Raw genomic sequence first — 20,680 nt, 5'->3', positions numbered from 1 at the left:
TGTACCTTTAATAAAAGTAGTTTGAAGGTGAAAATTTTTGCTACAAACCATCTCCCCCACGCTGTCAAGAATTCAAACCACAAAACAGTCATGATGGGAGAGGCTCGTAGCTTTGCCGCCGAGTTGTAAAGCTGCTCTGCTCTGGCTCTGCCGTGCCAAGGAAGAACGTCGTATGAGCCTTCAGACGTTGCCAAATTTCCTCCAATAAAAACCAAATTTACTGGGAAATTGCGGATGTTACTTTCTGAAATTTTCAGATAATTTTGTACTTAATTTAATCCAAAATATCTGAACTTTTCAAGGAAAAATATACAAGAATGTTTTCAAAAATACATGTTTTATCAAGGGAAATTTGGCAACTCTCAAATATTCATACGGCGTTCTTCCTTAGCACGGCAGTGCTGCGGGGATACTTCTCATTGACTACTGAAAAAGTTAACTAAAAGGAAACATGTTAAATTAACAGCATAACCAGAAAAATGTTGAATTGAAGAATGAACCGCGCGTTTAGAATTACACGAGCAATGTCGCCGTTACTTTGATTTTAAAGAAAGAAAGCAGCAAAAATTACATTGGGATACAAGGATATGTAATTGATTTTGTCTTTGAAATAATTAAATTACCTTAGATTGTGCTTTGAATTGAAACAAGGCCGAACGTACTTACAATTTTGTGCTCGAGTGTTCGTTCTAATGAAGTGTCATCAATGGAGAAAATTTTATCGGAATAAAATTGTGTCTTCGGAACACAAAGCAGTGCATTTGATGGCTGGAACACGACTCACAAGTATAAGGTAAGTTCATACTTATAACTTGTTAAACAGTCTAGGGAAATAACAAGAGATAGAATTCAAAGCAGTATAGAAGAGAAATTACAGAGCAGAGGATTTTAATTATCGAGAAAAGAAGGGTTTCCCTCACACTAGCTTTTCCGGTAAATTCGTTAGTCTTATGACAATAAAAAAAATGAGCCTTACATGATAATATAAAAAATAGAGACAAGAAAGTGACGTAATCGTAGCAACCCTTAAGACAGGAGGATGGAAGAATATTTAAGCAATGTGGCAACGCCGTTACTTCCCCGCCTCCCGCCACTGGCCACTCTGCAGTTTGCTGCGTGAGGAAAACAAAGGAAGATGCCGTTGAGCAAGGGAAGATTTGGAAATTCCACCCCAAACCTACGCGGCCGAGGGCTCGCGGGGCTCGCGTTGGTCTGATCTGATCAGTCTAGGACTACGATTAGTCTTACTGCCTGCGTATCATTAGCGTGTCGCCGCTCAGATTTTTCTTCTGTGTTGCTTTAAATTTTCTCGTTTTTTCCCTAGACCGTTTAACAAATTATCAGTATGATCTTACCTTATACCTGTGAGTTGTGCTCCAGCCATCAAATGCACTGCTTTGTGTTCTGAAGATACATTTTTACTCCAATAATATGGTCTCCATCGTTGACACTTCATTTGAACAAACACTCAAGCACAAAATTGTAAGTACCTATTGGCTTGTTTCAATTCAAAGCACAATCTAAGTAATTTAATTATTTCAAAGACAAAATCAATTACATATCCTTGTATCCGTATGTAATTTTTGCTGCTTTCTTTCTTTTAAATCAGAGTAACAGCGATGTCACTCATGCAATTCTAAACGCGCGGTTCATTCTTCAATTCAACATTTGTCTGGTTATGCTGTTAATTTAATATGTTTCTTTTTAGTTAAATTTTTCAGTTGTTGATGGAAAGTATCCCCGCGGCAGCTTTGCAACTCGGCGGCAAAGCTACGAGCCTCTCCCATCATGACTGTTTTGTGGTTTGCATTCTTGACAGCGTGGGGGAGATGGTTTGTAGCAAAAATTTTCACCTTCAAACTACTTTTATTAAAGGTACATTCACGCTATTACTGTAATAGGGCGGAGGATGAGCTTACTTCAAGAGGAATTGGACGAAACTTCTGGTGAGCCTGTGTTTTTTTAACTTTTTCTATCATCATATGTTTTTTTTCCCCCTTCATTTTTCTGTTGAAGAAAAACTGCAAAGCAGTGAGAATGGATACCCATGTACTTTTGCTTCTATACTGTTTACAATTTTTTATAACAGATTCTCATCAGACCGAGACCTTGACTCATTGGAATTCAACGATCAGGATCATTCAAGCTGGTTTGGATTCAACGATCAGGATCATTCAAGCTCGTTGAAATGCAACGATCAGGATCATTCAAGCTGGTTGGGATTCAACGATCAGGATCATTCAAGCTCGTTGAAATTCAATGATCAGGATTATTCAAGCTCGTTGGAATCCAATGATCAGGATCATTCAAGCTCGTTGGAATCCAATGATCCGGATCATTCAAGCTCGTTGAAATCCAATGATCCGGATCATTCAAGCTCGTTGAAATCCAATGATCCGGATCATTCAAGCTCGTTAAAATCCAATGATCAGGATCATTCAAGCTCGTTGGAATCCAATGATCCGGATCATTCAAGCTCGTTGAAATCCAATGATCCGGATCATTCAAGCTCGTTGAAATCCAATGATCCGGATCATTCAAGCTCATTGAAATCCAATGATCCGGATCATTCAAGCTCATTGAAATCCAATGATCCGGATCATTCAAGCTCATTCGGGCGCATTAAAATTCAATGATCAAGTGAACGATCTGGATCATTCAAATTTGAATGAGCTGACGAAAAACTCATTCAAATTGAATGATCCGGATCGTTCATTTTTCAATGAGCTTGAATGATCCATTTTTTCTCGGTAGCGATGAAACATGTTGCTCCACGTGGCCGCGTCGTGAAAGACGATACCAATGTTACAACCAATATGTTGAAATGCTTTGCTTCCATTACGTTAAGAATCTAAATGTTTGTATTTTCAACCACCCTTCATATTTCCTTCAAAGACATTGATAGCCTGAGATGCTAAATGTCTCTAATGATATTAACTAACTGTCTAAATCACACTGGAAAAAAAAACACATTGGATCTAGAGTCCAGACTCTTAAAAACATCGACAAGAAAAAATACTCTTGATTCAATCAGATTTAAGCTTAAATCAAGAACCAAGCCTCTTAATTTGAGCGAATTTCCTTTTGATTTAAGCTGAAATCTGATTGAATCAAGAGTATTTTTTCTTGTCAATGTTTTCAAGAGTCTGGACTCTAGATCAAATGTGTTTTTTTCCCCAGTGCAGTGACATGGGCACGTTATCGGCTATCTCAAAGAAATTCGCGTTATGATACCAAAACAGGGGGCTTAGAAATACACGTCACCGAGGAAGCTCTGGGGGTCGATTATCGAATCGTTATCGAAATAACTCGATGGATAAATCCCTTTCTTAACAATGCTATGTATCGATCATAATTCGATAACGATTCAAGAATCGACCCGCTTGGCTCGAAAATTAATTACTCAAAGTTATGATTCCAAGTTGGACTAATCAAGAGAACTTACTGACAGTGACGGCCTGAAAACCTTTCGCTTTTGTTTACAACATCTTGATTTTTGATTGCCCCTCACTCTACTTCTCAACCCGAAGCTTTGAGCTTCAATATGGTAATTTCCACGTCTAGTCGGGAAAGCATGTTGCCACGTCTCTGCTCAACGACTTCAGCAGTATTAGATCATTGAGTTTCTGTTTTACTTCTCCTTTTTTATTTATTTAACGAAGGTTCGCTGGAAAGAAAACACATTGGATTTAGAGTACAGACTCTTAAAAACATCGACAAGACAAAATACTCTTGATTCGATCGGATTTTTGCTTACATCAAAAGGAAATCCGCTCAAATTAAGAGGCTTGGTTCTTGATTTAAGCAAAAATCCGATTGAATCAAGAGTATTTTTTCTTGTCGATGTTTTTAAGAGTCTGGACTCTAGATCCGATGTGTTTTTTTTTTCCAGTGTTGTTTTCGCGTTTCTTTGCTGAGGCCTTGTCTCCACGGGACGTTTTCCTGGGATTCGTCCCATGTTCGAATCGCAGGAATGAAACTTCTAGGATTTTACCCTGTTACCGTCTCCACGGGACGGGGCTCATACGGCCTTGCCACATGTTTGCGTGGGAAAATAAGTTAGTAAAAATCGAGTGTTCAACCGGGATTAAAGTAATAATTGAACACGATTTACAATCACACACATTATTTATCGAAACAAACACGAACAGTGGAGTTTCCAACAAAATATCGTATAGTTCGCTTTCACTTCTTCTTCCTCTCTCAGTTGCACTGCATTTTGCAATTTGGAACTATAAATTCTGTCCCAGCTTAAAAACAACGTATATGTCATTAGTTTCCCTATGCACATGAGTGTTTTTCCAGAAGAGCCAGAATTTATAGTTCCAAATTGCAAAATGCAGTCCAGTTGGTCGTAGGGGTACAAGGACCATACTTATATAAACATATTATTAACTCAATATTTTTCCCAACTTCACAAGTGAGATTATTTCCTGGAGCAAACCCCATGATACATTCCGTGGACACAAGGCCTCAACATCGAGATACTGATTTGTTTTTTGGAAAGACATTTAAACTTACTCTTCGTAAGATTGTATTCATGAACAAAGAAAGTTGACAACTATTCTTAATTCGTGTTATTCCTGATTTTTCTTGCGACTTTTTAGAAAGATCCAACATCGGATCCTATGTCAGTTTCTTGAGAGATAAACCTAGAGAAATGACTTCACCTTTTCTTATACCGCGCGAAGATTGGTTTTATTCAGGAATAAAAGAAGAATACAAAAGGACTCTTATATTAAATTAAAACACTTAACGTGAAGTAAAAACGGGAGTAATATCTGTCTTGTTTTAAATCTTAAAAATAGACATCCTTTGAAGATATTTTGAAACGCTTAGGACAGAAAAGGTACTTTAAGGTTGCGGTATCTCTAAATCTCCGCTAACTTCTCATCAGTAATTATGATCAATGCAAATACGTGTAATACATAACAATTAACATTAACAACAATTTATTTTTTTATGATTTTACAACGCTCTGAACGAATGATTGACACTGAAAAAAAATTCTCGGCGTTTTTACCAAGATCCGTTGGTACCTTTACCATCTCACTTTTTTTTACCAATTATTGGTAATTTTCACAAGACAGACTGGTAAGCTTACCTAAAAACCGGTATTTTTACTGTTTTTTTCAGGTAAGAATACCACTTTTATGGGTAATCAATTCCCGGTAACTTTGCTATTTTATCTCGGTAGCTCTACCACAGTCGATAAAAAATATTGGCGTTTTTACCAAGGTCCAGTAAAATTATCGAGAAAGTTCAATAATTTTACTGAGATTTCTCGGTAAAACTACCAATTCCATAAATGGTATAATTTTACAAGGAAAAAACTGGGATCAAATAGAACTCTGAATTCTTGGTAATTTCACTCTTTTCTTAGTAAATACACCGAGATTTTTTTCAGTGTAAGGAAATTTTCTCAGTTGTTTCCCTCTCTGTTAAGTGTTACCGAAATTGTTTCTCAGTTCAGCGAGAATGATGTGGCCACCGAATTCGTCTACAGAGTGTGCGAGCCCATCAACATCGAAAGCTATCATCGCACCGGGCAACTCTGTACACGTCAAGTTTCACGTCGAAAGTTTTGAGCGATGATTGGGCCGTTTCCGGGGGGTGGGGGGGGGGTTAGCTCATCGAAACGGAGGCATACAGCCTAGCGTGGCAAGGCTCCTTGCCCTGCCGTCGCGTCGTCTGAAACGACTATTTATGCGGAGGACTAAAACTGTTGAAAGTAATTAAGTTGTTTGCATGTACAATGCGGCCTCTTGTAATTCGCCCTAAACCCCTCACCCCCCCCCCCCCACTCGGCGCGTCCGCGCGCAATCAACCACTCTTGTTTGTCCTCGGACCCCTCCTTTTGTTCAACCCCTGGTCATTTAATAAGTTGCCCCATACCGTTCCCCGTGTCGCTGTTTTGTGCGGATGGGGGATCATCCCTTAAGTCGTTGTATTCGGCCGGGATAATCCGGGTAACTCGATTAGATGGGGGTGATTTCCACAGTTATAGAATCGTGTTTTTTCGTGCGATCTTTACATGGTGAAGATTTGATCCGCCGCATGGTGGATCAAGTCATTTGGCCGGACAAAATTTGGAAACTTAGGAGCCTCACAACTCCGTTTTTAAAAAAATTTGAGGTCTTAACGATGGCCCCATTGGTTTTTTCGTAAAATTTGCTTTAAAATGAACCCTCAAAATTTAAAATTTGACGAAATAAACATGTAAATTTACATTTTTAGTAAAAAAATTCATGTCCGACCTTTCCTATTGATTCGGTCCATCGTGCGCAGTGGCGTAGACAACCGTTTGAGGGATGATTTCAAAAAAAAATCTAAAACATAAATAATGTTATATTTTCGATTTTTTGCACCCTTCACTCTATGACGCTGGTTGAGACGACCACAAAATAGTTACATTAATTGGACTGCATTTTGCAATTTGGAGCTATAAATTCTGACTCTTCTGAAAAAACACTTATGTGCATAGGGAAACTAATGGCACATACGTTGTTTTTAAACCGGGCTAGAATTTATATTTCCAAATTCCAAATTTAGTCCAATTTTTACTCAACGACCCTCTCTTATTTTCTATTACGAAATTTTAAAAAAAAAAATTCCATCTGTCCTCCGAAAATTGGAAAGCCATACATACGAAATTCGGTAATAATTGGCCAGAGACGTGCGAAAACCGATAATATCCATTTTCCTAACTCTGAGACTTTTTGTGTTAATATTCTTGAAGAGTCGATACAATCATTGATGTGGAGTAAAGCCTTGTTTTAGGTTTGGTATGCCTTCAAAACGAATCTTTACGCCTCTTTTTGTAGTCGTATTCAATTTTACGAGTATGATTAGAAGATGGAGACTGAAATATGAAAAAATGGACACAAATGGTTCCCACGACCAAATTCACGTAGAAAAATTGAAAACTTGACGTACTGAAATTGGAACGCCGTTTAACAGGAAGGAACCAAGTCCTATCAGCTATTGCCAAATTTAATTGGACAATTTAATTTTTTACAAACGAACGTTCGTGTGGAATCCTTTGGAAATTTTAAGAAATTGGCTTCGCACTATGTCAACAAATCACTAAAATTTGCATAATAATCTGCACAACCGTTTTCATGTAAAAAATTCTATCTCCCAGCTGAATTTGGCAACAGCTGATGTGGCTTGGTCCTTTCTGCTGAACGCGGTCCATAGAAGTAGATGCACCCTTGGAACTAATAGTTGACGAAAAGTATTGACAAAAAAAAGATCTTCAAAAAATTTGAACACAGCTTTCAGCTTGGCCGTTCGTGGCCGGGTGATACGGAGCGATTCTTCTAAGGAAGCTGACCCCTTCAATTCTCAGATATTGCTTGAAGAAATCAGAGTAAAACGGTGGGCCGGTACCAGAGATTACAGAGTCAGGAATGCCATGTCTTGAGAAAAGCTCAAAGAGAAGCTGAGAAGTGACTTCCGCAGTGGTAGAGTCAGCTATGAACAGTGAGCACTTCTGTCTTCTTAGAGAAGAAGTCGACTACATTCAGTAGATATTTCCCACAGCCAGCGGGCCGATTGTTAAAATTGATGAACAAAGCTACAGACAAAGAAGACAAAATGGATATGGAAAGACCATATTGGTTGCAACGAGTTGTTGGAATGGGTAAAGGAGGTATATAATAGACTAACTAACGGCAACCCACGAGAAACCCTATGGTTAGTCCATAATTTTCTCCTTCAGTCTATAGGAGCGGCCCATTTCAAGTAATAGGATTGCTCCATCAGTGCTACCACTCCATGTCCGTTAAAAGTTCCGGGACTCGGAACTTTTTTGTTCCAATTCCTCCTATTCTATGACCGCCAAATGTTCCGGGATTCTTTTTATATTTTTTCAAAATTTCCGAGAAAGTTCTGGAAAATGCAAAAGATCCGGAACATTTCGGGAATTTCAAAAGCTCCGGGGAAAATTCCGGAAAATCTCAAAAGTTCCGCAATTCGGAACTAGTACCGGGAAATGGGAGCACTGTAGCTCCATACTCTCCATGTCATCGTTGTCTATCGCTTTGTCCATCAATTTCAATAATCGGACCGCAGGACCTGCAAAGTCGCTAAAAATTTTGAACCATGGTTCGCTGCACTCAAAAAAAAAGGTATGACTCTGAGACCCATAAAAAATGGCTTGGGGATCCATTTCGAACCAAAATTACTTACCGTCTACAGTATGGCTTTCTGAGCCATACTTTATTGGTCGTGTACCTACAAGCATGGCTCCACGAACTATAATGGATTGCATTTGCAAAAAGGAACCACTAGCATTGCAATGATGCTAAGATTGTGCAACTTCATCTTTTTCAATGAAATTGCGGAAATCGTGAAAAACTATGAAATTTAGATGGTAATTTTTGTCTTAAATTTACAGTTTTTAGCGAGTAAAATAGAAACTATTAATGGATAATCGGGTTTTTCCTCCAAGACAAAAGAAGTTGCACAATCTTAGCAACATTGCAATGCTAGTGGTTCCTTTTTGCAAAATGCAATCCATTTTATGGCTCAATGATCCATAACTCGGTCGGTAAGTCACTCTTCCCATACTTGTTTTGTGATTGTGGGATACTCCCTGAAGTCGGCTCCTAGGAGGCAACAATGGAGGAGTCTCTCCTCGCGAATATTTACCGGCGGCCACGACTCCGGGATTAAAGAGGTTAAGCCGGTTCTAAGGAGTGGGAGCAGGGCCAGGTTGAGGCGGGTTCCCGCGGGAAAATCGATGCGAGACGGGAAATCGAGGCCTGAGAAGTCCTCGGGAACACGCTCTCTGGATAGACGTGCAACTTCTTACGCCGTCAGCCTGCCCGGACGGAACCCATATTGATATCAGACGTATATGCCTAGGCTTAGCCCGAATCAAAGCCGGAAGACCTCAATTTCCGGAGTGCTCCTCCAGCCCCGCTCTGTTGTCGTCGTGGGCAAGGAACGCCTGCATTTTATCGAGTAGGCAATTTGCGTGCTCTGCCGTCCAAAGTAAAAACGTCGCATAGTACTGCCGTGCTAAGGAAGAACGCCGTATGAATATTCGAGAGTTGCCAAATCTCCTCCGATAAAGTGTTTATTTTTGAGGAATGTTATAAATATGTTCCCCTGAAATTTTCAGGAAATTCAGATGAAATTGCGAACAAAATTAGCTAAAAAGTTGGAAGGAAAATATTCATAAGTTTACCAGGAAATCCGTGTTGCATCACAGGAAATTTGGCAGCGCCTGAAGGTTCATACGGCGTTTTTCCTTGGCACGGCAGAGTAGATCGAGTCAATTAGACACGGATGAAAAAAAGCACGAGTTTGTTGTGTGATATGGACATTTCCAATTAATTGTGGTAGTACACGAATTAATTGTGGTCCTACCCCAATAAATTCGTGTACCAACCCAAATGTTGCGGTGCTACCCTAACTTGAATAGCGGTACTACCAAAATGGATTAAAAATGTCCGTATCATCCAACAAATTGTGGTAGTACCACAATTCTAGGGGATAATCCCTTACACTTTTTTTTCCATGAGAGGTCGAACTTGAAATTTTTGACTAAAACAACAAATTTTGATGTTAATATTGTCACATTGTAATTTTAACGGGATCTTCCAGAAAAATACTTCCCAAGGAAACCAAAAGAACCACTACGAGAACCTCAAAATTTTGTGCAAATGGAGTTATAAGCGTATGATGTTTCCAAATTTTGTCCGACCTCTACTATTGACTCGATCCACTGTGAGCCGTATCTCCATTCAACACTTTTTCAATTTTCTCCCGACAAAATGTTGTTTTGCAAGAGGCCTGACAAATATTCACACCTCATTTTTTCGATACACCGCGATACCAGTCGGAACTATAAATGAAAACAAGCAGGAAGCTCCAACGCATTCGCGTCGGAGAGCGGCTCTGGCGACAGTAGTTGTAGTCAAGAATGAGGGCCTAGACACATTTTGTCACTGATGTACAATCCGACAACTGTCGATTCATGTTTTGTAACTTAGCAGATTTACGTAGCCGGTGTATAAATGTGTATTGGCCCTTGATATGCAGAATGCATGGCACTATCACTTGTTGTATACTTTTAATTTTGAAGGCTCTTTGGAGGTCCGCATCCTAAAAAATTTCTCCCACAGTATTTTTTTTAACTTGTCGTTGTGATTGGGCGCCAATTTCTTTCAATTGAGTGATCATCTTCTTTTTTTGTCAAATAACTAGTTTGTGCAACAATAAGACTGAAACTGACTGTAACTGAAATTTTGTCTTTTTAGATATTTGGTTATTTTGTATTTATTAGATTGTATATTTTCACAGCCCTGTGATAAGAAACTTTGGAATGCATGGTTGATAAGTCGTTTAGCGAGGCTGCAAAAAATTTGCATTTTTATATCTGAAATTGTAGGTAATGGTTTTGAATATCGAATTGCGATATATTACACGGTTAAGATAGGGCTATATGTCTTGTCGTAAGCGGCGACATAGAGTCGATGTCATTTCAATAATCGCCCCGATGGCCACGGTAGTTGTGTGCCGTCTGCCCACGTAGCAAATGGGAGGCGAAAATGGAAGTCATCAGTGCATCGGTGAGTGTTGAACGTGAAAATTGCGCGGGCCGCGCAAATTTCGCGATCATCGGTGTGTCGGGGCTGAGCATCCATCATTTTCTATCTTGTTTTGAAGCTATGTGAGTTGTGATAAAGTACATAATTTTTTTGTATTATATTACTGTATAAATAGTGTAAAATTTGTACAGAACTTTGTACAAAATAGTTTCTTGTAAAAAGTGTGGACTACTGCCACGTCGTTTCCATACAAACTCCCAATACGCCGCAAGTACCACAAATGCCCATGTTAACCAAATCACCTCATCATCCATTTTTTAAGGACACAATTTTTAATTCAAATCAACTTACTTTATCAAAACTCCAATCGTTTATCAAATAACATATATCGAGTCATTTTAACAAAATCAAAGACGGCATAATATCATTTATCACACAGCCAAAAACCTAACCTAGAAACCACGAATTTTACAAACTCAAATTGGAGAACACTCATTGGTCCAATAATAAAAATTGATTTGCCGCCTTTTTTCTTTGCAAGCAAAACGTGTGAACATGTCTGAAAATGGGATCGGGCGTCAACACTCAACGATGCACTGATGACTTCCATTTTCGCCTCCCATTTGCTACGTGGGCAGACGGCATTAGACGTTTACGGTTTCCTTGGTAACCTTTGTTTGCTATCAGCTGATATCGAGTAATATGACTAGGAAGCTCCAACCCAGTGGTTGGAGCTTCCTTAACCGCGAAAACTTTAAAATTCAAATTTTCAAATTTTGAACGTAAAGTACATTTTTTCCATCACGAGATTAAAGCACAGACAAGTTTTGAATTATTGACTGTATCACCATGATTCCAAAAATACACTACACAACACAGCATTGGCTAACAATAAAACAATATGCAATAAAATAAAGTCATGACAAGGAACATAGCCGAAAATGGCGCCGATTCCCATTAACCAACGCGCGGTCTCTCCAATGTAACATGGTCCAATGATACTCCCCAGCTGGGACCGTCCGGAATATAGCAGCTCTAGTGCAAGCACCAGAGCCGCTAAAATGAAGCCTGTAATTGAACAGTACATAGATAATTTTGGAGTGGAGTCTTGGCGTTTTTGCTATAGACAGCAGCACTTGTGGGTTTGAAATAGGTACCCTCGGCCAATCGTATTCGATAGTGGTTCGACGTATCGTTTGGTGCATAACAACAGAACATAACCTCTGATAAAACTTTAGGATATAACTTGAGAGGAGGGAATCCCGAACAATAGAGAATTTGCAGATGTCTGAAATTTGATGAATTTCGTGTTTCAGTGGAAACTACAGAGTGAACTGAACACGAGGGTACCCTTGGTTCATAAATTGAACAATTATTGGAGAAGATATGACAAAATGATCTAATCTGCTAAAATACATGTGTTTCAATGGGAAATGCCGCCAGATGACGTCACTAAGCGGTGCATTTTCTCACTTTTAAATCTATTTTTTTACTATTTCCCATATCAGAAAAAAAAATATAAAAAATACTGTGAAATCAGCTCTTTAAGCACTTTCAGACGAAGCAATAAAAAATGTGCATGCAAATTCTCCATTTCATTTTTCATTGCCACGTGGTAGTCATAAGAATCAAAAGTCTACCACAAAAAACCCGTTCCCACAGATTACTCCATTGACTTTCAGAAGCGGATTCAGCAGTTTGGCAACACCGGATTGCCTCCATTTAAACCTATGCTAAATAATTTATTCTTGTAGAAGCACGTGGTCCCTCCAAGAATCGATACATTTCCATACCTTTAAAAGGAGAAAATACAAGGATGCCAATTTCTGGATCCGCCAATGTTGACTTTAGAGTCTGTGGTTACATGTTGAACCGATCGATATCGATACAACCTCACCTGTTCGATGTATCGAATAAAATCTACAGATAGTGATTCGTCATGCGCTCCAGTGGCGTGAATTGCGATATATCGATTGTTATGTCATTTAAACCTATGGAAAAGGATCGATAAACATGTTGTTTGCAACGAACACCTTAATAATCGATTTTTTACCATAGCTTCAAATGGAGAAATATCGATAATCGATCATTCACGCCACGTCACTGATGCGCTCGCTCGAAATGAGCAGGGGCCCAAGAAAGTTGATTGGAAACTGACTTTTTTCGGATCGGTACACATAGATGGGACGCTATCCGCGAAAGCATGACGAAGTATTTAAAAGAGATCAATTGCGCAAGTTATACCAAGTCGTGAGTTGGTGGTTCAAGTAATATGTCAGGTGAAGTTCACAAAACGTGCATTTTACTTCTTTTCTTTCGTATTTTGTATTTATTGTAATGGCATATCATTTCAAAACTCTTGAAGGGCCCGTTTTCAAAGTTCAACTACCGAATTCTGCTCAAAGTTTGCAGAAGTCGTCTTTTCATCGATTCTATATCAAGGTTCTCTTCGAACCCCCCGTAATCACCATGTAAACCTTATGCGGCCTCTAAGGGAAAATAAAGTGTATAAGGAACAACCACGAATACAACGACCGTAGATTTTCTCAATTCACCACACTTGTAGAGAAAAAGTTTCCTCGATTCCAAGTCTAAACTCCTACAAATTTTATGAAATTAAATAATCTTGATTCAATCAGATTTCTGGTTGAATCCACAAAGAATCCGCTGAAATTACGAGTCTTGACTTTCGATTCAAACAAAAATCTGATTTAATGAAGAATATTTTTCTCGTGTAATTTTTTAAAAGTGTGGACATTAGATCCAAGAGACTTTTTTCCACTTGCATAATGGGACAGCGGGCTTATCATTGATTTTGATAGATAAAGCGATCGACAGAAAAAACTTAGGGAGTAGTGAGCGATCATATATTGGTTGAAATTTGTGGTTCCGATGGACTAAGGGACAAAGTGGTGGATTAACTGTACACTGAAAAAAAAAATCTCGGTGTATTTACTAAGAAAAGGGTAAAATTACCAAGAATTCAGGGTTCTATTTGATCCCAGTTTTTTCTTGGTAAAATTACCATTTATGGAATTGGAAATTTTACCGAGAAATCTCGGTAAAATTATTGAATTTCTCGGTAATTTTATTGGACCCCGGTAAAATCGCCAATATTTTTTATCGACTGTGGTAAAATTACCGAGATAAAATGGCAAAGTTACCGGGAATTGATTACCAATAAAAGTGGTATTCTTACCTGAGAAAAACAGTAAAAATACCGGTTTTTAGGTAAGCTTACCAGTCTGTCTTGGTAAAATTACCAATAATTGGTAAAAAAAGTAAGATGGTAAAGGTACCAACGGACCTTGGTAAAAACGCCGAGAATTTTTTTTCAGTGTAGGGTCTCTGCGGACTGATTGATTGAAAATTGTTAGGCAATTCTGTGCGCAATTTAATCTGAAATATATGAAAATTTCAAGGAAAAATACGCATGAACGTTCTTAAAAATACATATTTTATCAAGGGTAATTTGGCAACTCTCGAAGGCTCACACGGCGTTCTTCCTTAGCACTGCAGAATAGGACCCCTTTACATTCTTTTTGTCTATGGCAAAGAAACAACTTAAAACGGGACTGAAGCCGCAAATACTAAAAAGAAACACGTAAAATAATATAAAAAGCCCAAGACGTTTCGCAGGGATCACACCCGCATTTTAATCCGGCAAAATAAGGCCGGTGGGGCTCACAGTGTCTTTCTTTTAATTTCCTTGTTTTGCTAGAGTCCTTTTATACTGAGAGTCAAGACAATATGAATCCATTTCTGATTGGTTCCCGTATTTTAGGCCTTCGCAGTGTCACAAACGGGAATAAAGATTACATTTTCACCAATTGCAAAGATTATAATCTGGAATGGACCAGGGAATTACGGGTTCGGCAAGGAACAAACGGAATGAGAGAGGGAACGGAGAAAGGAGTTTGAGAATGGGCCGATCAAAGATTACGAAAAACGTTCAATTTCTGTAATTTTTATTCCCGTTTGTGACTCCATGAGGGGTGTTGTCTTGACTCTCAGTATAAAGGGACTCTATGTTTTGCCGGTTGAAAATGTGGGTGTGATCCCTGCGAAACGTCCCGGACTTTTTATTTTATTTCATGTGTTTCTTTTCATTATTCGCGGCCTTAGTCCCGTTTTAAGTGTTTCTTTGTTAGTGTTTCGGGCCGATTAAGTTGTTTTAAGCGTGCCAGTAGGGCTCGCTTTTTGAAATCACTCGGATGTACCATAGTACAGCACACCGATCAACCAATGCTATTCAACGGGCCGTCCAAATATGTTTTTCCTCGGACCCGTTTTCTTGTCTTTGAACCATTATACTGTCAAGCCCTGATGGTCTCTTACCAAAAAACCGAATGAACTGCTAATTGGGAACCCTTGAGAACATTTTCCTGTCAAAACCGTATTATTTCATTTGACAAAAACCTCATAGAAGCTTTCTTACGCTCGGAGGACTCAACTCTAGAACCTTCTTTCCCGCCAAAACTGTTTAGCCAATGAGCGTCTTGCACTGCAAGTGCAATCTGTGATGAGCCTCGTGACTCTTTATACCATGTACTAACCGTGGCCCCTGCAGAAATCCACTCAAACCACTGCAGTTATCTCCCGATATAGCTTTGGGTGTCAGGTTTCGAGCAAGGCAATAAAAGACGGCGAGGAGAGGGTCACCTCGTCGAACCTATTATCTTCCACGCCCGATTAACCATTCACCGTGACGCCAGGATCCACCAAATTTTCACAAAAAATGTTTTCCGTCTATTTAGCGAGTTTTTCCTTACTTTCAGTTAAAGTACAAATAAAAAGAGACCTCATTTGTAAAAATCGGCCGAATAGGAGAGAAGTTACAGTTCGAAATCCAAAGAGATTAACTCAACGCGATTTCGATGCACGGCAGTTCGCCCAAATCACGGTCGTGCGAAATGCCGCATATCAGCTTAAAATCAAGATAATTGGACGGAATCTTTAAAATCAATTTACATTCAACGTTCATGAATCAATATTTTCTCCCAAATTTAGCAAAAAGTACCAATTGATGCAAACAACAAAGACGTGAAAATAGTAGGTATGTGTCCAACATTTTAGTTATTCGGCACGCTTTTCCAACATATTCATGTTGGATTTTTCTGCTTGTTTTTCTATTATTTTTGTCTAAAGCTTTGTCCATCAATTTCATTAATCTACCGGCAGGTCCTTTCTAGAGTCCCTTTATACTGAGAGCCAAGACAACACCCCCACATGGAGTCACAAACGGGAATAAAGATTACACAAATTGAACGTTTTTTGTAATCTTTGATCGGCCCATTCTCAAATTCCTTTCTCCGTTCCTTCTCTCATTCCGTTTGTTCCTAGCCGAACCCGTAATTCCCTGGTCCATTCCAGATTATAATCTTTGCAATCGGTGAAAATGTAGTCTTTATTCCCGTTTGCGATACTGTGAAGGCCTAAAATACGGGAACCAATCAGAAATGGATTCTAATTGTCTTGACTCTCAGTATGGAGGGACTCTAGTCCTTTCGACGAAAATTTCATCCACCACGACGACGTCTTTTGGGGGAAGGAGGGGTCTCATCCTCATCGTCCTCAGGCACTCGTGGCGGCCTCCTGGGTCGGTCGTAGCTCCTGTTGTTTGCCAAACTCCTCAAAGGCTTGATCGACTCCCCTATGACGAGCTCCTCCGCTTTGACGCCTCTGGCACATTCGCGGAACGTCTTGAACTGAGGCTTGTAGGTCCGCACGTAGCAGGTGCGGGACACCTCGCAGGAGCACTGGAAGAACCGGGAACCGGGGAGTCTGTTCCGGCACCCTGGGGCCTTCCAAAGGGGACAGTCGTTCCCTTCGATGGCGTCCAGGGCCTTGAACGCTTGCTCGCAGTAGCTGTCGGCTGCCTGTCGGGCCTCCGCGCCGGACGTCGGTGTGATCTCGCGGCATCGGTCCGTCTCCCTCCGCCGATACGCCTGGATGGCTCGATCGCGGTAGTAGTCTTCTTTGCCGTACTGCCAACACAGAGTTTCAATGGGTCACCAAATCATGAACGAATGAAGATGTTGCATGCGTGAGGAATTTGCGATTTGACTGTTGGATTGCATTTTGCAAAAAGGAACCACTAGCATTGCAACGTTGCTAAGATTGTGCAACTTCTTTTGTCTTGGAGGAAAAACCCGATTATCCCTTCATAGTTTCTATTTTACTCGCTAAAAACTGTAAATTTAAGACAGAAATTACCATCTAAATTTCGTAGTTTTTCACATTTCCGCAATTTTGTTGCAAAGGATGAAGTTGCACAATCTTAGCATCATTGCAATGCTAGTGGTTCCTTTTTGCAAAATGCAATCCTGTTGATTCTTATGTAAAAGTTCGCGAGAAACACGATGGTGCCACTGGTTTTCTCCGAAATGAACGCCCAAGCTCAAAAAAAGCTCTCAAGTTGAGGCCAAAATGGAGGGAATATCCCGCACGCTATCCTGAGAGTCCACCTCTACATCAAAACAAACTCTCCATGCAAAGATAGGGAGCAAATACATTTGCAGTGTTGCCTTGTTTTCAGTTTTAGAGTCCCCAAATGAAGTGGCAGCCCTGTCAATGTATTTGCTCCCTATCTTTGCATGGAGAGTTCGTCTTGATGTAGAAGTGGACTCTCAGGATACCGTAGGATAGCCCCTCCCCTCCATTTTGGCCTCAACTTGAGAGCTTTTTTTGAGCTTGGGAGTTGATTTCAGAGAAAACCGGTGGCACCATCGTGTTTCTCGCGAACTTTTACAAAAGAATCAATTGTCAAATTGCAAATCCCTCACACATGCAACATCTCCATTTTGACTTGCGAATACATTTTCCAAAGGTAAATGAAGCGTAGAATACGATGCGCACTTTCAAAACGCTATAAAGTAACTCAGAAACCGAGAAATGTGTAGTTAAAAAGCGCTGCTTTTTCGTAAATTTAAAACGCCCCGGTTCCGCGCCGAACGGGATGATGTCGTAGAACAGCCATGTTTGAGTTTTATAACAGATTAATGGATTCAAAATCCAAAGGTCGCACCCGAAAGAAAGCGTATATATATTTATCTCTGATTGCAGCGTCGTGCACCACCTTATGTTATATTTTTATAATATGTTTTTAAAGAGATACACACAGTTTTCTGAAAAGTTTCCGTGAATTCATCTAAATGATCTCAGATAAAAGTATCAAAAGTTTCGACGCGATATTATCGTTCGTTCTATTTTCCTTTTATGTAGCCAAAAAAAAAAAAAAATTATTAATATCATCCGAATATCTAAATCGTTATAATAATTAATTTAATTATGGTAAAAACTGGAACAGAAAGTAAAGAATGATGACACGCAGTCCTATCATTCCTACAGTCTTGTAGGCGCTATGCGTTTCTCGCCAACTGACCGAGTGCACTGCGTTTTGCGCAATGCGAGAAGTATTCATGCAGTCTTGTAGGCGCTTATATGTTCGGCGCTGTTCGGCGCGATGCGTGAAGTATTCCGAATGTCTTGAAGGCGCTAATATACGTTTAATGCCGACCGCACTGTGTTTGACGCGATTTTTCGGTCTCGCGTTAGAATAACCGCGGTATCAAATAAAAGAGCTTAAAAGGCGCATGTTGTGTTTCGACACTATGAGCATTCCAACGTTGCCTCGTTTCTTCCGATTAAATATTATCTCCCGAGAAAAGTTAGGAAAGTGCTTTATAACCACGACCAATATTCAATCTTTTCTCTTCATTCATCATCAGAATGTATGACATTAATGACTTGTCAACATACTAACCTAAACTAGTGTTAACAGAAAAATGCGTTTATTTTCCAACTGTTTCCTGTTTTGCCAAACTTCTACCTTAAATCATTTTTTATTCGCGCATTCTCGTGGCAGAAGTTAAGGTTTTTATTCGCGCAATCTTTGTGCCTTTTTCGCGCAATCCCCGTATATGTTCTCAGCCCTTTCGTGCGATCCTGGATTGCCGCATCAGAAAATTGAAGTTCCGATAAAACATATTCAAGGAAAGACACGTACCTGGTCGTCTGAAAAATTGTAGTTTCACGTGAGGAATAATTGCGAACAATATATTTTGTTATTTTGTCACTGAAAATTGACAATCAAAATTTTTAACTTTGAAGAGGAAACAGCCTTTAAAATCTTATTTTTGAAGCTCAAAACAAGATTTTATTGTCAATCAAACTTGAGTATAACCTGAGACATATCGTACACAGCAAAAGAGACGGGGTAAAGTTTCGTTAACTAGAATTGTTGCTCCCAAAAAGGTTTGATTTAATTCCGAAGTGTTACAAAAGAACGATATAGTGAACGCGCTTTAAACCATGTATCATACTTATCAACTTTTTTTTCTTCAGATAACTTCGCTTTAATTCATTTTTGTTTGGTAAATTAGGGATTCAACGTCATTTTAAAATAAATTATTATAGAGATCATTATAGAGATTTATTGCCCGTAGACATCAAAGGGATTTTTGATACTATGTTGAAGGCAATTCAAATTTTTAGGGATTAAGGCCTAGTAGAATCTTTCAGCAGATCCGCTCGTCATTTCCGTGAAACTTTGACGCATTTACCGGGATTTGAACATAGTACCTATTGGCCTAGAATCAGACGCCCTGACCGCTAGGCCAGCCTTACCGGTTTCTCTTTTTTTTTCAAATTTTACCATTCCCATATGGCTGTTCGTTTTACATTTCTAATTTTGTAACTATGAAGACACCTAAGGAAGAAGACGATAACTAATGATTAGATAAAAAATCAGTCTTATTTTTGCCAAAAAAGAGCCACGAGAATTTCACTTCAGAACGTTTTTTATAATCTCAAAAAACATAAACTTATCACTTTGGCATGTCCTTGATTTACCGTTAAGTTACGAGAACACGCTTTTCTCACTCGCGATTTTTTAAAGTTTCCGTTTTTCCCTGTTTTTATAGAAAGAGGGGAGTCATGAAAAAATTTTAGGCACTATTTTTGAGAATATTCTTGGAAGGGCGAGTCCACGAAACGGTGGGCTGTGACGAAGATCAATCGCTCCGAAAAGTGGAGTGTTAAACGTTACAACGTGAAGCAAACGATCTTGCCGTTTTTCTACCGAACTTAGTTACGCGTTTAAGATAAAACACAGATCGAAACTCTCATTAAAACATGATGCAATAAAGCAAAACTTGGACGTATAACTAAAGTTCCGGAACAATCTGGTTATTACGCCCATGTTATGCTCATTTCTCATTGGCCTCCATTCAACTGTTGCCCTCAAATAATTATATCCGGTGGCGAAAGAAAGATTCACTCAGAAAAACTGATCCCCTCCTAATTTGTTTCAGATCTCCCTCTTTTCTTTTATTCAGTAAATTTGAAATTCGAACTCACCGCTGCCTCCACAAAAATCCGGACAAACTGTATCATTAACACAAACGCAGCGCAGAATGTACAAATTTTCATTTTCAACTGTCAGCTGCTAATGCGAACTCTCCAACGATGAAGGGGCCACCTCACGTTTAAAGCCGGCTCCAGACTACGCGGCATTCGCCGAATATTACTCGCCGAATACCGAATATTTGGCAAGTCCCGCGTAGTCTGGATGGAACATTCGCGTCGACTTGGCTCGTGTTGACACGAGGCGAGTCACTCGGCTCGGTATTCGCCCCAACCCGCTAAAAGTCGGTTTTTGTGACACGAGTCAAAGGGATCGCGAGCGCGAAGCCGAGCGTCCATCGCGACATCGGGGTGTCATCCAGACTACTCGTCCTCACTCGCCGAATGTTCGCTATAGTTTTGTAGGAAGGGGGCGAAGGGGTGCAGCGTTTTCCAGTATTTTTTCTTCACTTGACGAACATTCGTTATTTGCCAAATGACGAGCCAAGTACGACTTTCACGAGTAGTGTGGCGCTGTGCACTCGTGGAAAAGCTCAAATCTGCCCGTCGCTTTCCGAACCCCGAATATTCGTTACTCGGCTCGGCACTCGGCGAATGCCGCGTAGTCTGGAGCCGGCTTTAAGCCTGAACGTAGAATATTCTCCCCGTTTTTGCGTGGCATCCGCTCTGTTCATCCATTTTTTGCTTATGCCGTGATTAGTTCCTTTCGCGTTACTTTCAGGCGATAACGTGTTCGTGTGGAAATTTTTCGA

The 20,680-nt window shown here is 39.8% G+C and overlaps 2 protein-coding genes across 3 annotated transcripts in view; both read right to left on the bottom strand.

Moving 5' to 3' along the window:
* The window catches only part of hig (locomotion-related protein hikaru genki), a gene marked incomplete in the record, with an annotated part of 286,062 nt that overhangs the window by 48,457 nt on the left and 216,925 nt on the right, over positions 1–20,680 (bottom strand).
* Positions 13,114–20,544, bottom strand: LOC140225720 (uncharacterized). The gene is made up of 2 exons (XM_072305532.1): positions 19,923–20,544; positions 13,114–16,549 (listed from the first exon to the last, which is right to left on the bottom strand). Exons 1-2 carry the CDS (start codon positions 19,992–19,994, stop codon positions 16,082–16,084), a joined length of 540 nt encoding a protein of 179 aa, XP_072161633.1. The 5' UTR covers positions 19,995–20,544; the 3' UTR covers positions 13,114–16,081.

This window comes from Bemisia tabaci, chromosome 10, assembly GCF_918797505.1.
Source record: "Bemisia tabaci chromosome 10, PGI_BMITA_v3".
NCBI lineage: Eukaryota > Metazoa > Arthropoda > Insecta > Hemiptera > Aleyrodidae > Bemisia > Bemisia tabaci.
The sequence above is the reverse complement of the archived record's forward strand: the minus strand, read 5'-3'. Positions and strand labels throughout refer to the sequence as shown.

Coding starts and splice junctions, on each gene's coding strand:
- LOC140225720 (XM_072305532.1), bottom strand. CDS start 19,994: ATGAAAATTTGTACATTCTGCGCTGCGTTTGTGTTAATGATACAGTTT. Junction 16,550..19,922: donor GGATTTTTGTGGAGGCAGCG/GTGAGTTCGAAT, acceptor CTGTGTTGGCAG/TACGGCAAAGAAGACTACTA.